General features: G+C 39.3%; 1 protein-coding gene across 1 annotated transcript in view; it reads right to left on the bottom strand.

Moving 5' to 3' along the window:
* TSC22D1 (TSC22 domain family member 1) overlaps nucleotides 1-26,072 on the bottom strand; it is a 53,903-nt gene extending 27,831 nt beyond the window's left edge. The window contains exon 1 of the mRNA XM_072410103.1: nucleotides 22,725-26,072. Within this exon, the coding sequence (XP_072266204.1) occupies nucleotides 22,725-25,450 (2,726 nt within the window). The 5' untranslated portion in view covers nucleotides 25,451-26,072. The remainder of the gene's footprint in view (nucleotides 1-22,724) is intronic.
* Between the last annotated feature and the right edge of the window lie 393 nt (nucleotides 26,073-26,465).

Raw genomic sequence — 26,465 nt, 5'->3', positions numbered from 1 at the left:
CTCATTCAAAGCAGCAAACTTTGCTTGAAGCTGGAAAACCACTGAGAGGGCAGATGAATAATGCATGAGCCCAAAAGCATTTCTCAAAGTCCATTCACTACATTTAGTCCATTGTGCACACACACCAACATTTCACTGAGCTAACAGAAAACAGAGTTGTGCACACACAATCATTTTCTACATGTACTTCCATGCAAGTGGATTTTTTTTTTTTTTTTTAAATTCTGTGAATTTTTTTTTTTTTTTTTTGGAGTTGGATCACAACAGTTCACATGTAAAAAGATTATGCAGAAGATTAAGCCATGAACAAAGCTGAGCCAACAGGAAACTCCAAAAGGATAGCTAGGTGGGGTCATAATCTCAGAGGAAAACCAGTCACTGGTCTATTCAAATTGCTGCTGCATTGTTTTAGGAAAGAACATAAAGGAAAACCACAGGATGGTCTAGGATGTATTATCAAAAAGTATGCTTGGAAAATTATACAGAAATATTACAAATCACAACCATTATATATTTTCTGATCAATTGAACTGAAAATACATTGCACAGTGAAGTACAGGTAAGTTGTAATAACTCTGGGAACTGTCAATAAAGCAAACATTTCATTTTAATAAAATGTTTGCAGCAAGAACTTTTTGACATGCAAAGTAATGCATGTAATCCAGGCCCCACCATTAATGCAACAAGCATTTTTTTTTTTTTTTTTTTTTTAGCTGTGTTCTACACAGCATTGTGATTAAATGAAACGTTTCATTAGAAAAATATAGCCTAGTTTTCCTGCCATCATCTTTTTTTAGTTGCAAACCTAAAAGAGAAAAATTAGAACAGAATTAGGGTGTCTGAAAACTGAAGGCCAGGCAAAAAGCATTTACAGAAAAAGGTTGGCAATTACAGCCTACATATTTGTCTCATGACAAGATTCTTTGCATCCCTGCCATTCAGTATGTACAAAATCCCCAGTTTACCGAGACCATACAACCTAAACCCAGAGACAGTAAATCAGGTGTGAGGGTGTGATAAGGTATTGTTGTATTTTTTATACCACTAACATATCTTTTGCCAGTACTATCAGTATCTACAATAGAAAACAATGCAGCTCAGTAGCGTGAATACTATACATGTACCAGAAGAAATACATCACATTGATGACTTTCTTGAGAAACTTCCAGTCACCTGTGCTTTTCCATCTTCGTTATTATTGAGTTATTGTTGACTTAACAGGCAATAAACTTAAAGTTTAAGTAGGGTTAATGACCGAAAAATGAACCAATGAACTAGCTAAGGGCAGGCAACTATCATCTTCAAAGCAGTACCGATTAGCAACATTGGCTTATATGTTTCCTCAGTACAAATTTTGCTAAAAACAAGAAAACACATTTTTCATCCAAGATGACTGGACCAGGATATCACAAAATACAGTCATCTTATTAAGCTGGAAGTTGACATCTGCCTCTCTGCTCAGCGTTGCAGCATGCCAGCATTTGGTGTCCGCTCTGATAAATTACGTGAAGAAAGTGCATCAACAGTTTGATTACATAAAGCTTGTGAACACCAGGGACAATACAATGTGTATAAAACCATGGCAATCTCTACCAGCTGTGACACGAGGAAAAACAAAAATACTAATTAGTTTCCAGGGGTCACTGCACTTTCCACTGCCATTTCTGCATACATGTAGTGGTATTCCAGATCATGTCTTTTATATATTTAATAAAAAGTACGCAGTGATTTTCAGTTGATGCTTTTAAATCCACATCAAAATATTTATATATTGGAGTAACCTTAAACTCTCTTTGCTGATAGATTATATAAACTGCCATTGCTAAACCCATTCTAAGGAATGCAAATTGCCTGGGTATAAAGTTAGAATTTTGGTCTCTGTAGCCACAGAGAGTCACAAATTTCAAACAAGTTTTCAGATAACTTTGACTCTATACTAATTTTCAGTCAGAGATATAAAATATCAGTTTCTTATTTAGTAGCAAATCAATTTCCCTGTAACCTGCATGTTCAGAAATAAAATGGCAATGACAGCACTCATAATTGTCCCTTTGAGATGTGCTATACGTGAGCAGCACAGTATCTCAAAAGAATATGCAGTTGGGCTAAATGGTTCCCCCAGAAATTGACTTTATGTGTGGAAAGTAAGCAGCACAAAGTAATTGAGTGGTCAGATAGCGATGTGGATGCACGATAGTAATAAAAAAATAAAAGAATACAATTAATAAAAAAATAAAAGAATAAAACGAATAATAAAAGGTATGATTTGCACAGCTCCTCACTGATCTTAATACCCAACTGAAATTTCCTTATCTCCCATTTTCTGGCAATTGTAATTTAGTTTCAATGCCAGTAAACAGCCATGCCAGTAGTATCAAACTAAGATGCTTTATGCACAAAAGAAGTAGGCTGTAAATATAAAAAAAAAAAAAAAAAAGAAAAAAAGAGCCACACAGCTTTATGTGTGAAAGAAATTATTGTCTGTATGGAATCTGTATGATGAAACACAGTGTTTCCCAACCTTTCTTAAGTTGCGGCACATACTTTACATTAAAAAAAAATTCCACAAAACACCACTAAACAAAAATGTCACAGACAGGTTAAATAGCTACCTGCTGCCATCTATTTCTTTGTTCTGCCTATCACTATACATCGCTGGTATAGACAAATGAAGACAAATTATTTGCAGTAAATAAATTAACTGAAATTGGATAATATCCCACGGTACACCTGAAGATCTCTTACGGCAAACTAGTGTGGTGCGGCAGTGGTTGACAATCACTGATCTAACACACCTTTCTCCTCCAATAAAACAACTCTTAGTAATCTGCAGCAAAGGACCATTGCTTTATGTGTAGAAGGAATAACCCCATATTTAACCGGAAGTGTAAACAAGATTTGTGTGATGAAATAATATGCAGAATACAGTCTGGTCTGATTGCAATTGGATTGTCTATATGATGCTGAAAATAATGAGTTTCTATTGTGCTTAAAAGAACTGATAATCCTGTAAAAAAAAAAAAAACTAAGTGGAAACAAATATCTAGCTTGCACATTTGCAGGCACACACCAAACTACTAGAAGTACAGCTAAACCCATTTAAACAGATGGCCAAGGAGAGTGTTCCCTTCTGAGACAATGTCAAGACTGCGTTTTACATTTTTGGAAGGCATGAGAAGCCCATATTTAATCCAGTTAATTATGTGTCACATTGCAAATCAGTAATGCCTGTAATAACCGGTTGCATATTTCTTCCATATGAAGCAGAGAATTAGCAAATAGTTTCACTAATATCATTTATCATTTCTGGGCCACTTATTCATCATTAGGTGTTGACTCTCAATAGACAAGGAAAGAGTTTTGTGGGTCAGTTAAACCCAAGGTCATGCTCTCCTGTTAGTCACCTTCATAGCTTATTTGCAATTCAAATAGGAGCCTACAGCTAAACAACCTGGATATATACTTAAGCATGTCCTAGTATGACATAGCCTATTAACATTTTCATTTCTAACCCATGACTGATTAACAAAAATCCTGTTTCATTTGTGAGACATTGCTCTTTACAGGAGACCTTGCTGGTCAAGGAGCACTTTGTAGTTCAGAGCTTGACCCAAGACATTGTAAAAAATTTTTACAACAGGATGGTCTGCAATGCAATGGTTATTTATTCCATAACATTTCAGGTAAATGTAAACCCTAACAACGTACTCCTATTTCCTTTTCATCTAATAATCAGATTATTGGAACAGGTTTAACAAAATGTTTTCAATGGTATATTTAACAGACCAAAATGTAGGAGAGAAAAAAATATAGAAAAAAGTCTATTGCTATTGTTAAATACATTTTAAATGTTAACTCAATGTAAATGTATCAGGAGCACTTATATTCATTTTTCTAGGGGTGAAATAAGTAAAACTTACTTAACTGTGGATGAGCCCGCTATGTCCTCATGTTTGACTATTGATCCCATACTGTAGAATATAATGTCAGTGCCTAAATCCACAGTACAGGGCAGCATATTGAGGTGGCTGCAGGTGACCTGGGAAATAAAAGAGGAACTTGCAGAAGTGAGGAAGTAGGGTAAGTGAAGATGCTTGTTACCCCTCCCCGGACCTAAACTAGTAATAAATCCTTGATATGAGGGAATGGCCCCATTAAAAGAGAAGTTTGAGTTTTCAGAAATCCTTGTATTTAGGTTTTAACAAGAAAGTCAATTACATGTTCTCTTTTGTAAAGACAACCAACAGTTATTACTAAACTCAAAACAATCTAAGCGCAAAACAATCTTCACCACCAAAGAAAAACAAAAAACCTTAACATTCCATACTCTATACATCCCAAAACCAGTCATATTTTTCACCACACCTGGATGAACAGAGTATTTACTGAGGAAGCTTGGCAAAAGATGGGAATCCACTTCTGGGCATTGTTCTTTTGACCTGCATGGTGGCACATCTGACATATTACAGATCTCTGGCCACTGCTGATACAAATCATTATGGTCCTGGGTGGACATCCAAGCCAGTTGGGACACACACACAGCACGATGCAAAAGCGAGGATAGGTTCAAATTTACATTAAGGTCTTGCTGACTATCTTTAGGCAAAAGGTGGGCAGCACTGTGCTTCCACATTTTGCAAAAGTTACTCTTCCAGGACTTCAATGAAAACGTTGGGGGGTATATTTTTCCAAATATCCTTTTCAGTAGGTGAGCCTATTACTTTATAGTTATCTATTGGTTGCAATGAACACATCAGAATTAATTCTAGCCTTGCTAATACTGCTTAGTAACCACTCCAAGAACATATTAAGCAAATGAGCAGATTAATGGTTTTGGAATCCTTTAATAGTCGTCAGAAGTGCAACTCCAGCTTAATGACAAATAAGTGGCTTGCATGTAGGCAAATCTTTATCCCTTCAATACAAGCATATAAAATAGCTACTTATTGATTTCCATTATACAATGACTAGTACAGGTTCTCTTTCTATGTGCTAAAACTAAAATTTCCCTTCACATTAAACTATATACAAACCCCCCAAATTTCTCTTATTTGTTCTAGTAAATAAAAGTAAATGTCTTGTTATACATTTTTACAAAGTGCAACAGGAATTTCAAGCCAGACATCCATAACGATCCAATGATCTCTGTAGTCTTGTTTTAAGCTTTTTTTTGTTCTCATACCTAGTTCAGATATGTGCAATACAGGAACATTTTTTTTATAGTCCTAACACTCTACCTTTTTTTAGGTGATAACACTTTTGGGCCAGGATAACCATTTACAAGCGATGTCCCTTCTGCAATAGGAATTCTTTCATGTCTGATTGCTCTCCTCTACTTTCAAATACCCCAACCTGTGAAAGCATTGGTTGCACATCACGGCTCCCCCTGCAGCTGCTGGGACTGATAAATCCTGCATGCCTGTCCAGGAGTTATGTTATCTCGGCCAAGCCATCTTGCCAAAGATCAGAACCAAGAAGATGGTGGTGTCTGCGAACCAACGGGGACAAGCGAGTATAAACTGGATTTAAATCAGCAGAAAAACTTTTGGTGTTAGTAGGCCTTACACAGTATACATAACTAGGAAGCTATTTTTAACAGCTCTATACAAGTCCACCACACTGACACATAAAAATAGCTGCTGGTTTCCATTACATGTTCACTTGAATGGCCTGGCTATAAATGAATGCCACTAACAGTGTTATCTTCAAATGTGAATTCAACAGAAGACCATCCCTAGGGATGCAAACCATAATCTGCTGAATGAAAACAATTCAGATCTCTGCTCACATACAATATTACAGCACACAAAATATTAAAATAATGTTTCAAACCATACAGCAAAAAGAGGCACTACTTACATTGTTAGAAATATTTTGCAGAGTGGACAATACCATACCTGTAAAGAAGCAGCTATATAAATTGAGAGCATACATTTTGTACAATTTTCCCTACAGACAAAATGATCAGAAGATGATCAACTGCATTTTTGTCTTAAGTAAATCACTTGCTTCTTAATGAATAAAACCTGTTAGGATAAGTAAGCAAAAAGAAAAAGAAGAGCCATATCCTTGCATGACAACCTTCTGAAGAATGCTAGTTGTCAAGTCATCACAGTCACTTCACTGACCCGATTAAAAGCAAGGGAATTCACCTATTATATGTATAGATTCGATAGCATGTAAACCACTGATGTCTAAATATTAATATAAGAAACAACCATCACCTGAAGAAGGTGGTACACAATAATGGTTTATGTTAAAAGACAGGTGAAGAACCTGACAAGTAAATTAAAAAACAGAATATTTTATTACAATGGAACCTGGTAAAGTTTATATTAGCAAGTGAACAATCAGTTCTAGAAGGTGATGTGTTGGAAGCAGAAACAGGTGGGCAATTGTAAGGTTTTGAGATACATTGACTGTATTTTAGTCAAAAACTTCAAAACAGAATTTACCTGTCAAGTACAGACTTTCCAATATTTTAGCACCTACAGCAAGCAGCATCATAACTCGACCATGACACAATGGAACGTGGTGGACCGTTCATATGAATCACATTTTCTACAATGTGAATGGCCATTTATTTGTGGAAGAGATAGCAGCAAGATGCACAATGGGAAAAATGCGAACTAATCGGGGCCAACGCAAGCCAAGTAGGTAAACAGTTGGGAGCAGTAACTGGAAGGTTTTTGACAGAAAGACTGCATAGGGAATTTAGGGGCAATTCAAATATGTTGGATTTGAAAACAAAACGGTTTTCATGCAGCTTGCTACAACACCTACCTGCTATGCCAATGATAGCATATTCATCTGCACACATGATAAGCTAGGAGGAGCTATGAGGGTTAAAGGGCATATCTATATAACCCAGCAAGTGATCTCCCAATCCCTTGGGAGACACCAGAACAAGCACTTTAATAGTCCGAGGAGCAGCTGGATGTGAAAGTGAAGAAAAGTGAGTTCACATTACAGCCCAAGCAGCACAGATGTTCAGACAAGCTGTTAAACTACCAATCTCTAGGGTAACCAGCAATACTGCCTTTAGACTATTTGCTCTTAACTGGTACAGACAAAGGGGTTACTGTAATTTTTCTGTATTACAATTATAAACAAGAAAAATGTATAAATTGTTTATGTAGAAATCAGCAAAAAAATAAAATCTACACAAAGCAGGCTTGAGCTGCCCGATTTTGTTTTTTTAATGTACAGGCGTTTATTTTTTGCATGTTGAATGTAAAAGAACCATCAGTACAATTCAATATTGTTCTTAACAGGTCCAGAACACAAAACATAGTTAGAAACCAAAGGAGAAGAAGAAAGGTTAGTCAATTTTATTATTTTTTTCTTCCCATCAATTTCATTAAATTTTCCTCCCATCACTGCCAACAGAATCATGCAGCCATCTTTAGCTGATTTTGCCATATACATGTAAGGCAAAAAGAAACAAATTCAGACACTCAGTACCCAAATCTTTACCAGAAATATCAGATTGTTTAGACGTGCAGGCAGAAATCCTACATCAGAACTGGCATATGTTACCGTATGCAGCATAAATGTGAATACCTGTGAAAAATCTGAACTCAATCCTTACTATCACCTTTGCACAGCTATGCAGATCCCTCTCTTGTACTGAAACTGCTTATTATTAATTAATAATTTTATGCATTCCATCAGCTTCCCACCAAGGTGAAGTCAGATAGCAACCACCTCAATTCCTGACGGATGGACTCCCAGCATCACCTATTCCTTTCCCCACTCGTGGAGTCTCAACATCACATGTGGGATTGTTTTATGGAGGCCCCGGAGAGCCCCTTATACCACCCATGATCTGCCTAAACCACAGAAAAGCTCACAGTAATTATGTCACTTGACCTAAAATAGGACAGGTAATAGAAACAAAGGTTCCAAACAAGTTTATATCAGGGGGTAGAAGGAACCAGAGAAAGCAAAAATTTAGCAGATGAAACTTCAGCTTTTCAGTCTCTCAAGGGAGCCTTTAGCTGCCTAGAACAAGTATGAAATTCTTTTGGGTCAATGTACCAATATGGGTATTCCACGAATACAGCTCAAAAGCAAGCATAGATATTTTTTTTAAACCTAAGAAAAGATTTTACTTTAGAATGGGACACCCAACAGGCCTATTTGGATCTGTAAATGTGATTTAAACAAACCGTACCTCTTGAAAACACTTCTAGCATGAACTTAAGACTGCTGCCCAAATACAGTACTACACAACATCCAAATACAATAACTTATACAATAGTGTTAACATTAACACTGACCATAAAGAACAAAGACAGAAAATGTACAAAGGTTCTATACATTCTCTTTAATTTGAATTTGCTCCACTGCTGGAAATCAATGTCATCCAAACATAAAACTAGGACAGCAGCGAAGCGAACAGTGTGTGATACGGGTTTTGAAAAGAAGCTGGGATATCTCACTGGGCTGGGACTAATAGGGCATTTGGGAGTCATGGATTCAACATATACATACTGCAAAGCATGATACTCAGATCAATACCCCTGGCATAAACATGCTATGGCAACTTAATCCATATCTCTAAACCCCTAAAGTAAATCTAAATCCAACTAAACAAGATAATTGTAAAAATAACTTTTGGAACTGAACTTTTTACATTCAAAAACCCATTTAACAGATTTACTAATGACATGGATTAATGTTCTGTGCTCTTGAGCCTTTTAATTTGAAGTCAACAAACTGAGGTCTCACAATTGCTTATCACTTCACTCCCCACTTCCTCATTTATTGTTCCTTTCTACTGTTACAAACGTAATTTGCCCATCCATCAGCTAAATCCAGAGATGAGAGGAAAGGAGCTGCAGTGCAGTATTTAAGCACATCCGACCTATGAAACAGGCATTCTTTTCTACTCACTTCATTTTGTGGATGGTTGGTATTCACTTATCAACTTATCAGAATTTTCCTACAGTTGCCGCTTCTGTGCGTGGTGCAACCCTATCTTTTGGCCAGCTGGGTTCTAGTTTTGCACCCATAAACTTGTATCTGTCATTTTTGTTGCCCAAAGCAAACATTCCTTATTATTTTGGGTGAAACTCAAGCATCCACTCCCAGCTAACAGACATCTCTTCTACCAAATTTTCCTAACCTTTACCATCATGGAACCAGTACACATTTCCTAGTACCTACAGTAAGATTTTCTTTGTTATACTAACAGAAAAAAACATCTACATATCTAGATGAAATTTTTTTGTCCCGCAGTCAATGCTTGATTAGATGTCAAACTGTTGCCCTTTTACGTGCTGCTGGAAAGATATTGAAGACTGATTACAAAATGGAATAGGCCTGGGGGAAACCAGAACAAATTTAAACAAAATCAATAAGATCTCTCAAAGCCAATTAATTCTAGATGTTCAAACTTGAAACCTTTTTATTAGAATACAAAAAGAAAAAAATTATCCGAGGTGTGGTGGTATGCAATTTCTATAGAAATGGATGCCTCAAGTAAACCAGTAGCTCCAACTAAGCATTACGTTAACCTAAACAAAGTCATGCGAAAAATGCGAAAATTTGTGGAATACGTTGACTTTTTAAAAAAAATTGCACAGGCAAACATCAGATCTTTAAATCTATGCCTCCGCATAAAATTGATATACTTAAACAAATGACAAAAAAGTGACATGATGTATTTGTTCTTTAAATCTAAATGGTAGGAAACGCAGATTGGCCCAGTAAAAAAGTACACCTTTTGTCTACACTACAAATCTATGAAATTAAATCAGATGTCTAGGGTAAAACACAGGGTGTAGACGAGTAGAATCAATGTAAAAATTAAATACCCATGGTGTGGCGTACTCTTTGCCATTTGTGTGTATGAGGTCATCATGCCAAGCGAGAACAAGCTTTCTAAGGAATCAAAATAGTAAGGTGTGGATTTAAAAACATTGTTTAATTACTTTAAATTAGTAATGCAAATGTAAAAACCTAAAAATGGCAGAGATTTTACACGACTGCTAATTTGCCCAGGAAAAAAAAAAGCCAGCCCAGCAAATTCAGTGCTGCTAAAAGAAGCCACCAATATCCAAAATACAGGATCAACAGAAACTCTTGAAACAATTGGTGTAAACATACATTTATCTACAACTAGACTGATATTGTAACTTGCAGCAATCAAGTCAACTATGAATTTATGCATGATTGAAAAGTGTGCTTGAGTAGAAGTAATGCCATCTGCCCAAAAGTTGAACTAAATATGGACCCTTAAATGTTATAATGATCTGAAGCACAGTACCAAAACAACCAAGGAATGACTGAAAGACAAAACATGGAGGCTTATGGACTAATTCAGTAAATGGCCTAAAATCCTCTAAAAAGTTGTCAAGGATTTTAAACAGGTAGATGCAATATAGTGCAGCTTATCTGTCCCTAATCGGATAGCTGTATTAGTATTTTGTACCCTTTATTTCACCTGGAAATCCTGCACATATAACACTTCCTGCTCTTGCATGGACAGGTCACTCAGTCTACTGTATTTATGATGGGAGTCATGGTTGTCTACTAGGATAACTCTTTAAACATGTCTGCTTTGTTAATCTCAATTGCATGCAGGTTTTTGAGATTTAAACTTTAGTGAAGGAAGTTCATGTTTGTTTTTGCAGAGAGCTCAGCTTACAGGAAGTGACATGGACACTGGAATAAAACTTGGATCAACAATTATCTTCTGAAATTGTTCTTGGCCTGATGAATATTGCAGCCAACATATCTCAAGACTAATAAAAAAAAATACATTTTTTTGTGTTTACACATGTTTTAGGATACATACAGGTACCCCAGCACATATATTGCAAGGAAGTGACCAATTCCATTACAGAATTAAAATAAAAGCAAGGGTGAAAATATTCAGCTAGCTGCATCTACAAAAGGAAAGCACTTCAATGAGTAAAAACACACTACCCTTCACCCTTCCTGCAGCCATTTTAACGATAATTCCTGGTTGAATGCCATAAAATTGTACTTTTAGAGTATATCTATATCTGATACAATCCAATTGGGAGAATTACACACTGTTCCTGGTCTTGCAACATTTTACCAGTCAGAGAGTTGAGGAAAATCTGCAACAGAGAAGTGACATCTTATTTCCGAGGAGACACAGGATTTCTAACCCTGATGGAATGGCTGACAGTCAAGAAAGAAAGTATGCACAGATAAAAGGATCATTTCATACAGCTTTGCCATTAGTATACACCATGAGATTTTAGCTTTTCAAAAAAAGAATATGCCCCAACACAAAACACACAAAAAATAGCTTGTTCAGAAATGCATACAGGCTTCAGATGTAATTTCAAGGGCTGCAGAGTAGTTTTTACCAATGTACACCTAGAACACCTCATTATATGGCTTGAGGCCGCTCCAAGCCATTATATGGAATGTGGCTGAAGTGCTCTTTCTGTACACTAATAAATGGAAGAAAATGCCTGTTCTTTTGAGGATTGAGCTCTGGTGGGAGGGAGCTAGGCATAGCTTTGTACTGTTTTGGGTTGCAGTGGTTCAATCAACATCTAGTAGTACACAGTACAATCCAGGCTTAAAGAGGAACTAAATCCAAACCTCATTCCGGGGGTGTCCTGTATCTGGTCGTCAGCGCCCCCATCTTCTCCTCTTCAATCTACGTCACCCAACCCAGGCGCGAGATCGGGTGACGTAGGATAAAAAAAAATTGCTGATCTCAATGCGCATGTGTGAGATCGGCACATTTTTCTTTTAGAGCAAAAAGGCTCCTAAAAAAGGAACGCCCAAGAGCCTCCCGGGATGCCTGACATAGGTATCCCGGGAGGCTTTGCACTCCCATTCATTCATCCAATTAGGGAGTGGTTCTTCATTCCCCCCCCCCCCCCCTTTTTTTTTTTTTTTTTTTTAAAAGAGTGCTGCACTTAAAAAAACAAACAAAAAAAAAAAACAAACACAGATTCTTTACTCTACATAAAAGGGTTGTCTACCTTTTTATGTAAAGTGAAAATTGTGAGTTTCGGTACGCTTTAAGTGCTTGTGCAAACATCTAATACTGTGTACTGTGCCTGTAACAAAGTTAGAGTAAAGCTACGTACACACGTCAGATTTTTATCGCCCGATAATCGGCATCGGCCAATTATCGGGCGAAAATCTGCCGTGTGTACAGTCGGTGTCGCCCATCGTCCGGACGACCGACCTGCCGGATCCACGGACGACAGCCGATCCTAATGAAAGGGAAGGGGAGAGCGAGCAGCAGGGTGCCGCTCCGTCGCTCTCCCCCCTCCCCTCTCCATAGAGCATGAACGGTGCTGTATGTACAGCATCGTTCATGCATCTTGCAGCCCCTTGTCGTTGGAAAGGATCGTGAAAGATCCTTTCCAACGACAAAAATTGGAAGTGTGTACGCAGCTTAACAGACTTATTGTGCATCAAATGAAGAATCAGGAGGAAATCACTGCTCATGTTTAAAGCCCCCCTAGACTTGATCATTTCCCCCCCAAAAAAACACATACATACAATACAACCGCCACATCTGAAGAACTGTTACCTGCAACAATTAAACATGTTTGTTATTGGGTTTAGGTAACAACCCACCACACAGCTCCATAAAAGACAATACCACTTAAACGAGGGCGTATAGCTAAAGCAAAACTAAACTGATTTTAGAAGCTTAATCAACTTTTAAACCCTCTTTGTATGCAAGGCAATAAAATAGAGTGCACATATGAGATTTAAACATGAGAGCTATGAAACATCTATACCAGCAAGCAAAGCCCTTCCCTATATGCAACATTTCCTTGGCAGCTTGCCAGTGAATCTTCTATGTCAGTTTAGCTATTTTAAGCCATAGCTATGCTGACAATTGAATTCTTGAAGTAAGAGAATGGCTTCCTGAAAATGAAGGCAAGATGAATGAGTATCTTTCATAGAAAGGTCCCCCCCCCCTTTTAATACCCAGCTATGTAATTCAGCACTCACTAGAAGTCTATTTTCAGAACACTTTAGGATTTACTGTGAGCTGGACCAAAAATGTCTCCCCCACATTTTGTGCAACATCACAAATTTATTACACAACAGTTGCTTTTAACCATCATTCTTCTAAAAAGCTGCATGTAACTGCTTTTGTGACATGGTGTACCATTCTAAAGACAAACATTCAATTAAAAAGATCAAAAGGAAAAACTACAGGCAGTGGTCATGTGGCTGTCTGGTATGTATTTTAATATGTGGGATTCTTCTTACAAGATAATATTTTATATATGCATTAGTCTCCCCCCCCATCAAACAAAACAAGTGAAGAAGCAGAGGGCAGTCTGCTTCTTCACTTGTTTTGTTTGATGGGGGGGGGGGCAATTGTGCTTGTTTATTTTCCCCAACTTGTAAAAACTGTGCAGCCCCTATGTTCCCTTATTCGAACATTATACTCTGACCACCTAATAGGTGCAGTCTAGCCTTCATTTACTATATAGCGCTAATCAGTATGTAACTTTGAACAATAACGACCTTAACTGCTAACACATAAAGGTCAGTTGGGTATTTCAAGGCTTAGTCTACACGGACGTTTTCCCCAGCATTTACCCTGAGGCTTTTAAAGCCCATGTTTGAAATCCCCATGCATTACAATAGGTTAATCTACACCAGGATGTTTTCTTGAGGCACGTTTATGACATTTATCTTAAATGTTGCTTGCAACGTTTAAAAAAATTAAAACGCTGGGTTAATCCTGGAAAACACCCAAAAACGCGGGTAAACGCTTCCATTGATTTCAATGGGACGTTTTCCCGCGGTTTTGAGCACTTAATATGCAAATTAGTAAAAACCCGGTAAACTGTGGGAAACCCCGGCATAGGTGTTTTTCAGCATTTTAAAGACAAGCTTTAAAACGCTAATAAAAGTGCATAAAAATGCATATCAACTCAATAGGAACATTTACATGTGTTTTTAAAAAACGTCCATGTAGATCCAGCCAAAAGGACCAGGATTGCTTTAAGAAAAAAACGATAGTACACCCAGCAAAGAGACAATGCTTACCAGTTGTGCCACCCATCTGTGCATCTATGTCCAGACCGTGGGTAATAAATTGCTCAAATATATAGTGTAATTCAGTATGCAAACACTGCATGTAAATACCCGATAATCTGGCAGTCAGTAGTATTTGCTAACTGTGTTCCCATTAATGGCCATATATCACTGAAATCATTTTGTTATATCCATTTGATAAGGGTATGCAAAGTATGTGGATTGTGACACACACAATATAAATATATATATATATATATATATATATATATATATATATATCCTACACTAACAGTAGAAATACCATTAACTGTAATTACAATTGTGCCCATTTAAACAGTTTTATAACCAGGTTATCATCAAGGGACATAAATCCAACTCAAAACATAGGTCTGGAAACTAATTAGCAAGTTCTCCACTTCAATTATTCCAATCATATTGCAGAAAATTGTTGTTTTTTTTTTTTTTTTTTACTTCAAGGGTGGCAAGATCGATGCATATCCTAAACTTCCTCCTTGTCTTGTCCAACGTGTATACTTTCCTAAAAATAAATTTGTTTATCTAAAAAAGCAAAATTATTTCATCCCCCTATCACAGCCTCTCAAATGGGGATGGATTCTGTAGATCCCGAGGATTCCTTCAGAGGTTGGTGGGGGTTACTACAGAAGCAGTAGACTCTCTGCCTTATAGTACCTCAATAATTATTGCACAAACTTAATTTTGCAGCCCACTGGCAATCTACCTAGGGAGACCGTAAACAGATTACTAATGTAAGATAGGCCCAACAATGTAAGGCGGCTCTCTTCCCCTGACCACCAGTATTAAAACAACTTGCATATTCTAAGTCTCATTTAAAGTATAACTAAAAACTCCATTTAAAAAAAAATGTGCTGCAGCACCTAATTATAAGTGTTTTGTTGCTGTGAGGTCCACCTAATGCCAAATATACCAAATACACCAAATATACAGCACAGCTTCTGAATTCAGAGTTGGCACGCTATAGTAGGCCGTGACTTGCTTGTCCTGCAAATAAATGAAAATATTTTGCAGCCACAATAACTTTTGCCTAAGTTCTACCTTTCTCTAGAATATGTTTATGTTATCCAACTACCTGTCTCATAATAGTTGGATAGCTAGGATTGCAGATACTTTTTTCATAAACACACCATTATGCATTTACAATGTATTAATAATACGAGGTCTACTATTAGAGGTAATGAACAGTTTTAACATGAAGGGGAAAAAAAGCCTCCCCCCAGGCTAAAAACTTACGTGCAGGACACACCATAGTCATTTCTTATCTGTCAAGAAACATGCTATATTACTTGGAAAAAAAATGCACACTCAAGGATGAGTTTCTGCGTAAGAACTTAACATTATCAGTATCACCACTGCTGCTGCAGTCATCAGAATCTCCCAGGAACAGGTTTTCCTGGATGGTATAGTTGTAATGCAATACCACTATGTGAAAACAATACTATAAACAAAGATATAAAGGGGAAATGTAACATGGTTGACTGGGTCTGGAAACTATGGAATGCACAAAAAAACCTGCTACAGATGCAATCATTTTGACCTCGCTTATACCCACTTAGAGGTGAAGTATGGAAAATACTAAATACTAAGTTCTATCTGATCACAGAAATTCAATCCAAAATACATTGAAAACATCAGAAATGCACCTGCCAGGACAGTTCTCTTGACTTCAACTAGTGATTTTTAAATTTTTTTTTTTTTTTTTAGTTTTTAGGTAGACCATTTAAACGTCTTAATGCAATAAGCATTTAAACATGTTGTAATGGACCTTACTGGTGTGCATGGTCCTTTATGGTAGTTAATAACTCTCACAGAGCTACGTATTGAGGTGTTTCTGAAGGATCATGCCATTTTTGTAATAGGAAAAATCTTGCTACTGTCTCAGACGGCACAATTATGTACATACCAGTCATTAGATAAATGAGACCCTGCTGCAAACTCTCACCCAGTCTTTCTGCAATGGAACAATTTTACAGTTTGATCACTGCGATCAATTAGGAGCTTTGTTTTTTAATGGTAAAAGTGTAGCTTAACGAAAAAGTGTTGTTCCTGTATATCTTCATTAAAGTTATTCATGCAAACTTGTAAAGATAATGAAATACCAATTTATATTGCTGTGTGCATCTGAGGAAAAAGAATTACAAGTGGAAATAACTTCGGTTTAATGAAGTATTGCAACACAACGTGTTGATTACTGACCAAGCTATTAAATGATAGTTGAGTAGTCTTCATTCTTAGAAGTCTCATGGCATTGCTGCTACTAATAGCTGTCAAATGAGGACTATATTACACACAAACACAATTATTTCATACACCAAACACCTGAATCACTGATACAGAAAGCAACGTGTTATAAAACCCTTCCAGCACTTAAGGTGCTTTAGGCAAAAGGCCTTTTGTTCTCATCTGGCAACAGAATCATCAACATTCCCTTTATAAAGTACAGCAGTGGAAATTCACTGGCTTATTTCTAGATCACAAGGATAACGAAGAGCAAGTACAGCAGCTTCAGTGTGTTGTATCCTTTTAAAATAAGAGCAGAGAAACAACCACAGTATGATTAGTAAATAAATCAAATGTAAATGGCTTTTACTAAAAATGCCCCGTTCTCCATTTCATCCAAAATCCTGTACTCTTTACTATGTATGGTAGAAATGCTAGGGCCAGTAGATAGAGCTAAAGGACATAAACACACAACAGATCAATTTGATGAAACAGATGCAGCAAAACTTCTGAACATACGTCTTGGTATATCATGATCGATAAGGATCCTCCAGTGGTCTTAGAGGTCAATAATAACTAATGAATACCTGGCTCAGCTCGTGTCAGTCTACATAGACTTTGTAGTGCTTTAGTTCATTTGCTGTAAAATTTTATTAATTTGCCATTTGTTTTTTTTTTCTGTCTTGTATTTTATATTTGCATCTTCCAGTAAAAAAATCATTTAAAAAAAAAAAAATCAATCCTCACAATATGTTTATTATTGAAATTCCAGAATTAAAGCTGGGCTGGTGATCTTGCACAGAACAAACAAATTTCTGACTGCTGAGAAATCTAATAGGCCCCTTTCACATTTATGGCGATAAATGCAGTTAGCTGCTCTGCTGCTGTGCGCCCAGGAACAGCTAACTGCAATAACGCATTAAAGCATTGGAATTCACTACGCTTGCCATTCTTCCTTTAGAAGGAGAAAAGCAACCACGTGGACAGAAGAGATATGCTACTTCTAGGAACTGTGCGCCATGGTCCACCACAACCACAGCTTGCACAAAATGGTTCTCAACTGTTCCCATTTAGTTGAATGGGAGTACTTGGAAGCATGATCAAGCTTGCAGTGACAAAATGACCGAAAGAGTCTACAGGAGTCGATATTGCTTAACACTATGCATCTTTTCTCAACCTGTATTAGGCTACAATAAATAGATAACAGAGATGGCTGCATTACAGTTATATCATAACATGCACAGGGATTTATTTTCATGTGACAGAGCTAAGACTTTTTAATGGAAGGAAAGAAATACGTGCTCCATTTGGCTTCTGTTAATGTGATAACTACAGTTAAGAAGAGCTTCCACCACTTCATACCCTCCAACTTTAAGAACACTAGAATGGGAGCAGGAAAGTGACATTTTTCTACAATTTTTGCTATAAAATATGTTTGATACTAACAAAAAACAAACAAAAAAAAAATGACAAGTTTAGTTCCACTTTAGAAATGCAGCTTCCCCAATGCTGAAATGTACATATCTTAGGGGTTTATACTGTGTTACCTACATAATCTACCCCTCTTAGGGGTGTCAAGGAAGAGTGTGTATTCAAGATTATGTATAATGTACTAGTAAAAATGCTGGTAATACATTTAACAAGAACTCAACATCAGAAAGGATCGATAGGTGATGAAGGCAGGACACTCTGGAGCAGATAGTATCTCAAAACAAAAAATGAACCAAATGTATCCCCAATAATGTCAATAATTTCAAAGATTTGAAGTGGTTGCAACTTTTAAGAGTATACTTCTTCTATGTGGCACATCTAAATTATGAGAATTTATATACCATGTCAGTTTTACATACAATGTGTTCAAGTATATTACATTAACCCCCCTAGCAGTATTCCCAAGTCTGACTTGGGGTCGCTTTTAAATGCAAAAAGCGGTAATCCCGAGTCAGACTCGGGCTACCTAAAAGAAGGAAAACAAACCCACTTAACTTGTTCCGTCGCTGTCCCCTGGCGCCCTTGCTGGTCCCCGCAGGTCCTGGGGACACGTTTGCCTCCCCTGATCTCCAGCCACGAAGTGCAGAGAAGTCCTACGGGGTTTCCTGGTGATGTCGGTAAATGTGTGGGTGCAGCCGGGACTTAGCGGCGGAAAATTCAAAAAGTTTTGTATTGGATTCAATACAAAATAGCTGTATTGAGTCCAATACAAAGAAATATTCATATAATATATAATTATTATATTATATATACTGCTGTACAGGTACGGTATATTACATTATACTTTATTTTTATATTTATTTTTTATCGGATTGTTGTGTTTTTTTTTAAGTTTATCATTAAATTTATTAACTATTAGAAATGTGTTGGTAAGTTATGCTTAAGAATTATAGGTCTACAATGTAAATATAATTTCCATGCACAAAATTGTGCCACTTTTTGCATGGAAATACAGCCAGAATCAGACCACTAGGGGGGTTCATCTATAGGCACTGTACTTATTTTTTCTTATACAATTTCACTTTTTGTAACAAAAAAAGGACTTTCATAAAGTAAACAAGGAGGCAGCTACCACTTACACTTTCATTTAACGTAAGCTAGTTTTCTGACTCACAATCAAATAACTTCATTACTTCAAGTCACCGACCTGGAACAAAAATGCATTACAGATAAAAGAGGAGAAAAAAAACTCAGGTCCTTACCTGTATGCATGTTCCAGGTCAGTGACAAAGCATGAAAGCCATAAAACTTTGCTTTATATGGCACAATCTCCATTAGATCTACCAACAACTATGCAGTACAAAGGGTCTGAACTACTACAAAATAAGAATTACATTGTTTAGATTAGCTCTCATATTACAAATTTTGGCAAATTTTTCAAAAGTAATGTACAGATTCTAAAATCTACAGTTACTTAAAGAGGCCATATATCATTTTTTTACATTAGAAAGAATGCAGAAGTAAATTACTACAGGATTACAGGTTAAGTAAGGTAATAGCCATGTAACACAGCTGAGGTCCCTAAGAGTGGGAAACTGATGACCGATTTGTTCATAGCTAGAAATTTAATAAACCTTTACATATAAACAAGAATGTGAAGACTACCAATCTCTGCTACCAATCTCTAATTGTATGCCTGCCATGTTTATCCAACAAATCCATTCATACCAGCAGTTATGGGACTTCTAATGTGCAGTGTTCTCCCCAGGTCCTTTTACCTGGGCGCAGCACCCAGGACTTTTTAGTAACCACCTGGCTGTTTTTGGATGGCTATGGAAGAGTTGGGTCACAACGCAGGGGCTACCAACAGCTCCAACAGCTTCTTTCCAGCCAGCTTAAAAAATTTTGGGGCTCAAGCTTGCTCTGTACTGCACATGCATTTAGAAGTGATCAGGTACCCTCAATTAGTTCTACATAAAAGCTGGCACCATGCTGAAGATATGTAAACTAGGACTACTACAGCGTCTGCCAGTTTGCTTAAATCCAGGTAATGCCACCATTCTTTAAACTCAGTCATTTATTTGTTCTCTTTTGGTCATTTCCATATGACAAAATCATAAATCATATCTAAAAAAATATTATACAGGGAGGGAAAGAAGTATTTGATCCCCTGCTGATTTTGTACGTTTGCCCTCTGACAAAGAAATGACCAGTCTATAACTGTAATGGTAGGTTTATTGTAGCTGTGGAAGACAGAATAACATATTTCTTGCCATGGTTGCTAGTTTGGGATCTGATTGATTGCTTCTGTGGACAGGTGTCTTTTATACAGGTACTGTAACATGCCTGGATTAGGAGCAGTCCCTTACAGAGGGTGCTCCTAATCTCAGCTCGTTACCTGCATACAGGGAAGACACCTGGGAGCCTGACAATTCTGCTCCATCAGTGTTCTCCCCGGCCCCTTTCAGCTGGTCGCATCACCCAGCTGTTTTTCGGGTGGTTAAGAGTTGGGTAACAATACAGGGGCTAACACCTACAATTCATTCCTACCCGGCCTAAACCCTGTCCTTCATACATACAGTACAGTGAGTGGTCCAAGCCTAGGGACACCGGGTGCATTTACTGGCATGGTCACCATGTAAACAAAGTAAAAGCCTTAGGGAAATAACTGGGTACCAGCTGCATTATACTGCAATTTGTTTTTGGGCTTAGGCACACTATATGGTACTTTAGGTCCTTATTTACAAAACAACTGAGGGAAAAGTGTGTATCATACCATATCAACACTGTCTAAAATTATTATTTTTCAAAATATTTATGATAATTGATATGAGGCAACATTGACAAATCGCTTGATTCTTGCCTAAAGAGGACATACAACCAATTCATTTTTGGTCACCCCAATATCTACCTACAAACCCCTTACATAGGATTAAAATATAATTCCTGATAATGGTGATTTAGAATGGTAAATTCAATGTCTCTTTATGATTACAATGGTAATCAGGTTTTTTATGCATATTCAGTTCTTTTTCAAGCACAAAATGTTGACAGATCTACAGATGAACCTTCCAAAAAGACGATTCAGTCTACTGTCCCAGTTGCCAGGAAACAGCTTATGTAAAGACACAAAACCAGAATGATATTTAGTCTCTTACAGTTGTAATAGTTTAAGCAGAACATTTCTTCTTCACTGAACTGTAAACACTACACAAATCCATTGTTCTCACAAGTACCATTGTATAGTCAGATCCTCCGGGTGACCTTGGACAAGATATCAGACATATAAAATAATTTAGACCTGACTGCATATTAGATACTAAACAGTTTCTTTTCAATAAACACAAAAATTCTAAAATATTACCCTGGAAATAGGATAACAAAATGGTGGAGATTCCAATCTTGGTGATCTTGCAGACCTACAGACATATCTGGGTGTGTCAGGGGGTAAGTCCTCCACTGAGCACTGCACCTCCACTCCCTATGACACTACTATGTGTAAGAGTTGTCACCTTAGGGTAGAAAGCCTTTATATTACATAAAACGTCCCATCTACATAGCACCGAGAAAAGTGTTCTGTACTTAACCCAAGCTAAACCTGATCTCATAACATTAAGATTTTAGCGCAACATTGTCATGAATTTCTGGATGGATAAACTCTGAATTCCAAGGAAAGCAGTTATAAAAGATACAAAATGCATGTCGAATAGCTCAATACAGGAATAGTAGAACATTGGTGTAAACCAGATACACAAATAGTTATTTTATTGTGTTTTCCCAGTGTTCCTGGTGTGAAAGGACCCTAAATAGGAAGGGCTATGAATGTGAGCATGCCCATATACAGCATTAAAAGTAATTTCATTTTATCCATGATGCTATCTTGTTCAGTCAAGCTTTCTCCTCAAAATATGTTACACACATTTGTCCATATCCAACAGGACTCAGGCCAATGTATGTGTATAGGCAACCCATGCAAAACCAACTAAAAGGAGAATTTTGTCTAATTCATCAAGGACTTTCAAGATAGATTGAATGGACGGGCTTTATCTTAACCAGAGTTTCATGAAAATCAACTAGTTCCTTGGAAAGTCCTTAGCAGCTAGTCCTGATGGATCCATTTTTTCAGGTCACATGACTACATACTGTGCAACTTCCTTTCTCCCTGTATAAAAGGATAGTAAGGAGCGTAATGGGCAGGACTAAGAATAGCTATCCTGCATTATAAAACATCTCGGGCTTTTCAAGAATACCCAAATGCTAGCCACAAGACAATTTTAATGATGTGGCCCAAAACGGCTAATGCAAAAGGAAATACCTCGAGCAGTTGCACTGCCTGTACTATATAAAAAGATTATATATAACTGGTTTTACAGCCTGCCAATATTTCACATGGCCATGTCATAGTATATTAGCCTGGTGGGAAGAATGCCTCTTACATTGTTGGCCAGTAGAAAGATTGCTCCCTTTACAAATAGCCAAGAAGATCATTTGTGTCAGTGGTAACTGACCTGGGAGGCACAAATTGCTCATTTCTCACGGAACCCGAAGACTGGCTTATGGGAAAGAGGATAAGAACACAACATTAAAACTCTTGTCCAACCATATAAAATGGGAAATAATTCTGGTCATGTATTTTGAAGTTCATAATAAACAAAAGACAATAATAATAATAATTCGCCCAATGTAAACAAAGCTGGCAGCTCATGGATTTAAAATGTTCTAGTTCCCTTTAGAAGGGCAGTTATAAAACTGATGAGCTGGGAATGTATTTTTATGCTGAGGCTGGGTGGGAGCACAGGAAAATACATACAACACAAAGGGAAATCATGACATTCTGATTCCACTAAGTGAATAATACAGGATGCCAGTTATATTTCAAGGACAATAGCCCCTAAATTATGCAGTCAGAAAACAAGTATGCTTGTATGCCTACAGTACTTTGTAATATGACGAGCCTGAAAAACATCAATAATGGAAATATGACATAAGATTTACAGCAATGGATGACAAGAACTGGTTGTTACCTGTCATCTTCACCATCAACTAGTGGTGTAGTAAGCGGTAGAGCCTTCAGAGGAAGCAAGGATCCAGACCCTTGGAGGTTACTTGTATCCAATATAACTCCTTCACCAATGTGTGGTAAGCCAACCACTGAGTGCCCCAAACGGCGAGCTTCTTCAATCTGACTTGCCACTGACTGTACAAGTGCTGCTCCCAAGAACTGACCAGCAGGCATTTGAAAAGGAATATTCTGAGCAATGGGCAAACTTGCTATTACTGGAGCCTGGTTTCCACTTGGAACTAAATTGCCGTTTTGCACAGTTGAAAGTTGAGAAGCGGTTGGTGGGGGAGCTAAAGTGGTTGTTGCAGGTGATAGACCAGGAGGAACACTTGTATTCGGTTGTGGGACAGTAGGAACATTGGTGGCCGCTGGTATAGGACTAACAGTGGGAACTTGTTGAGTAGCTAATCCCTGTACGGCAGGTTCCAATAACTGTGTTGGAGGCTTTGAAGGGACCAAAGGATTCTGAGATGCAATCATTACTGGCTGTGGATGAGCAGAAGCAGCCACCTGAATGCCTTGCGTGGGTTGCATTACCTGTTGTGAAGGCGCTGGAACATTCTGCTGCATAACTGGTGGTGTTGACTGACTGGCTGCTGTTTGATGCACTGGTGTTGGCAAACTTCCTTGCTGGGCCACACCTACAACTTGACTACCGGTTGCAGGCATGGTAGTCTGGGCATGTACCACAGGTTGAGTCGGAGCTACACAAGTTGGTGGAGGCTGTGCCGGAGAAGACTGCATTTGCGCCTGTAAAACCTGTGCTTGGACAACAGGGACTGTGGATGTACTGCCAGCTGCTGCTGAACTGGATTGTACAGGGCCCACTGCTGCCTGAAGTATTTGTGGATGTTGTAGGTATTCTGGCAAATTCCCTGGGACAGTACTTTGATTTGCTGGCATAACATGCCCAGTGGTCAGCTGAGTAGGAGCAGTTTGTTGATGTGCATACTGTAACTGTTGTTGGGGAACAGTTGGCAGAGTTTGAATGGGTTGTGTCTGCTGAGGATATGGCAACTGTTGTGGGATCATCGCAGAAACTGCTGGCTGCTGATGTCCTAAAGAGGATGGTACACCAAGAATGTTAACAGTAGCAGGCTGAACACCTACTGAACTAGGCTGGACTCCAACAGATGCATTTATAGAAGTTGTCGCAGCCTGTCCAACTTGTTTCTGTGGAGAGTAAGTGGCATCTTGTGAATGAATCTGCAATTGTGCAAGGTGAGGCTGTGAAACACTCTGTGGTATATTTGAAGCAGGAACATTCTGGGATAAAGGATTGCTAAAGTCCATCTGCTGAGGAGCCAGTGTCTGAAATCCTTGCATTGCAGGGGCCCCCATCTCTCCGCTTCCAACACTTTCTGTGTAATGACTCAGAGTGCTGATATTGCTACTGACTGAGCTCCCACTGGTGCTCTCTCGCTCAGACGTCACTTCAAGTGGGTTTTGTTTAACACTCTCTACTGCTTTGTTGACTACAGCTCCCTCTGAAGCAGCTGCTGCATTTTCTTTGTCATAGAACTCCATACAAGTCCATCTGCCTTTTCTAAAAGGTTCTGAACTAGAGTCTAATTTTACAACTCTAAACCTGGACGTTGCAGCAGAAGGTGCTGCCTGCTGCTGCCCTGCAGGCGATCCAGTTGTTGACCCAACGGCCGCATGTGAAACATTGTTAGGGATATTGGATGAAGCCACGCTACCATTTCCAGACAAATTTACATTTGACACAGCACTTACATTACTAGCACTTGTAACATTGGTTGAGTTTACATTGACATTAGTAGGCAATGGACCTGTGACACCACTTAGATTTTGAATATTGTGCGAGGTACTATTCCCTGGAACGGGATTGATACCGGTACTTACAGGACCGCTTGGTTTACGCGTTATAGGTGGCACAGTCCCCACATTTGGAACAGAAGGCGCAGAAGAGACGGATCCTATTGTAACGGTACTGTCGGTACTTCCTTGGGTGACAAGTTTCATAGCTGTTGCATTTTGAGGGGTCCCAGACAGAGGTGCGCTGGGCAAGCCATGATGCCCAGCTGTAGGAAGTCCATGATGGGGGTGGTGGTGGTGATGATGGGGATGATGTACATTTCCATTGATCATGATATTCTGCTGAATGTGCGACGGTAAATGTTGATGAAGATGCGGTTGGTTAGGCGAGACGGCACCTGGCGTCTCGGCTTCTTGAAAATTATTCAATGTCTCCTCTGAGGAGCTTCTTTCCGGACCCCCGAGGTCCGTAGCTCTAGACAAAGATACATCCAGTATTTCAGAAGATGACAGGTCCTCAGTGTGCGACTCATCCAAGTCATCGTAGCTTTCCGTATCCTCGGCTATGCTGTTATTAGAGCTCATGCTGGCTGATATTTGAGCAGGTGTCACGCTGGTGATCTGAAAGCCACTTTTCTTTTTGATCTGCGCCCCGGACTGAACAAGCGGGGGGGGCATTAAGTTCAGAGTCTGGGGGGGATGCTGCTGAGGACCGGGGGAAGAGGAGGACGCTGGGGGAGGCTGCATTAACATGGAAGGCGGATAATCATCGGAGGACAACATATGCCCACCGGTTACACTGGTCAATGGCAAGGGGTTGCCGGTGGCACCGCTGCCCCTTCTGGGAACATCTGCCGGGTGCGCCATCTTCCTGGCAGAGAGATCAGCAGATGGATCCGGCTGGTGCATTGTATTTCTCCTCCTCTAGCTCTCAGCCCACCCACCTTCACTCCTCCAAACGTGTGAGATGTTTCCTCTGACTGACGGGGACCAAAGATCAAACACCCGGCCAGACGGACGTCACCTCCGATAGATGGCCGCACGATTAATGACACCGAGCGGCGGCCTCTATTGACAGCCTACAGGCGCGGGACCGGTGTGTGAGCCCAGCCGGGAGAGAAGAAGGGAGCTGGCTGGGACGATGCTGCTGCGGCAGCCGGTGGACGCAGCCATCACTGACAGCCATCAACACTCCTCCTGGCCGGGGCCCGGCAGCGGCCCCATCTTCATACCGGGGGGGAGGAGTGGCAGACACATAGAAATAGCCGTGTCCCCGTGTTATGCCTCCGCCGGTATCCGGGCAGCGATGAGGCGGATTGGGGTTCCTAGAGAAGAGGCCTCCGGTCTGTATGGCTCCCCCGTGACTCTGCCTTTCTTTTCTCTCGCTGTGTCTCTGGGCTCCGGCTCCCTGTTACACGGCGCCTGTGCCTCCCTCCCCCTCCTAATCTAGCACGGTATTGGAGGACAGCGGCCAGGAGCCGGGGAAGCTGCTCACACAGGGGAGGGGAAAGCTCTCTGGTAGGTGGGTGAACGGGCAAAATGGCGGCCAGACATGCGCACTCCTGAACTCTGTCAGCAACTGTATAACGACGGCCGGCCTGCAGAGGGAGGGATAGAGCTGAGCGTGACGCAGCGGGCTCGCCCGAACGTGTACGGAAATTACCGAGCGGCTGGGCGAGGGTTTCGGCTTTTCCGAAGGGTGACGTCAGTGCAGAATTCAGGCAGACGTGTCCTGCTTGGTGAAAGTCTATAGAGGATCGTTCAGCAGAAGCGGCCCATTGTGCGGGCCACGTGGACCTGATGAAAAGTCTGTGACCTCATAACCGGGTGTTCCAACCTGACGGGGGCACCTGACCCTGCTGGCAGCAGTTACTTACCTGAACAGTATGGCACTGACTGAGAAGCATCATTCCCGCCTGTGCTT

Source organism: Pyxicephalus adspersus, chromosome 1, assembly GCF_032062135.1.
Source record: "Pyxicephalus adspersus chromosome 1, UCB_Pads_2.0, whole genome shotgun sequence".
Taxonomy (NCBI): domain Eukaryota; kingdom Metazoa; phylum Chordata; class Amphibia; order Anura; family Pyxicephalidae; genus Pyxicephalus; species Pyxicephalus adspersus.
Note: the sequence above shows the minus strand (reverse complement) of the source record. Positions and strands in the feature narration are given on the sequence as shown.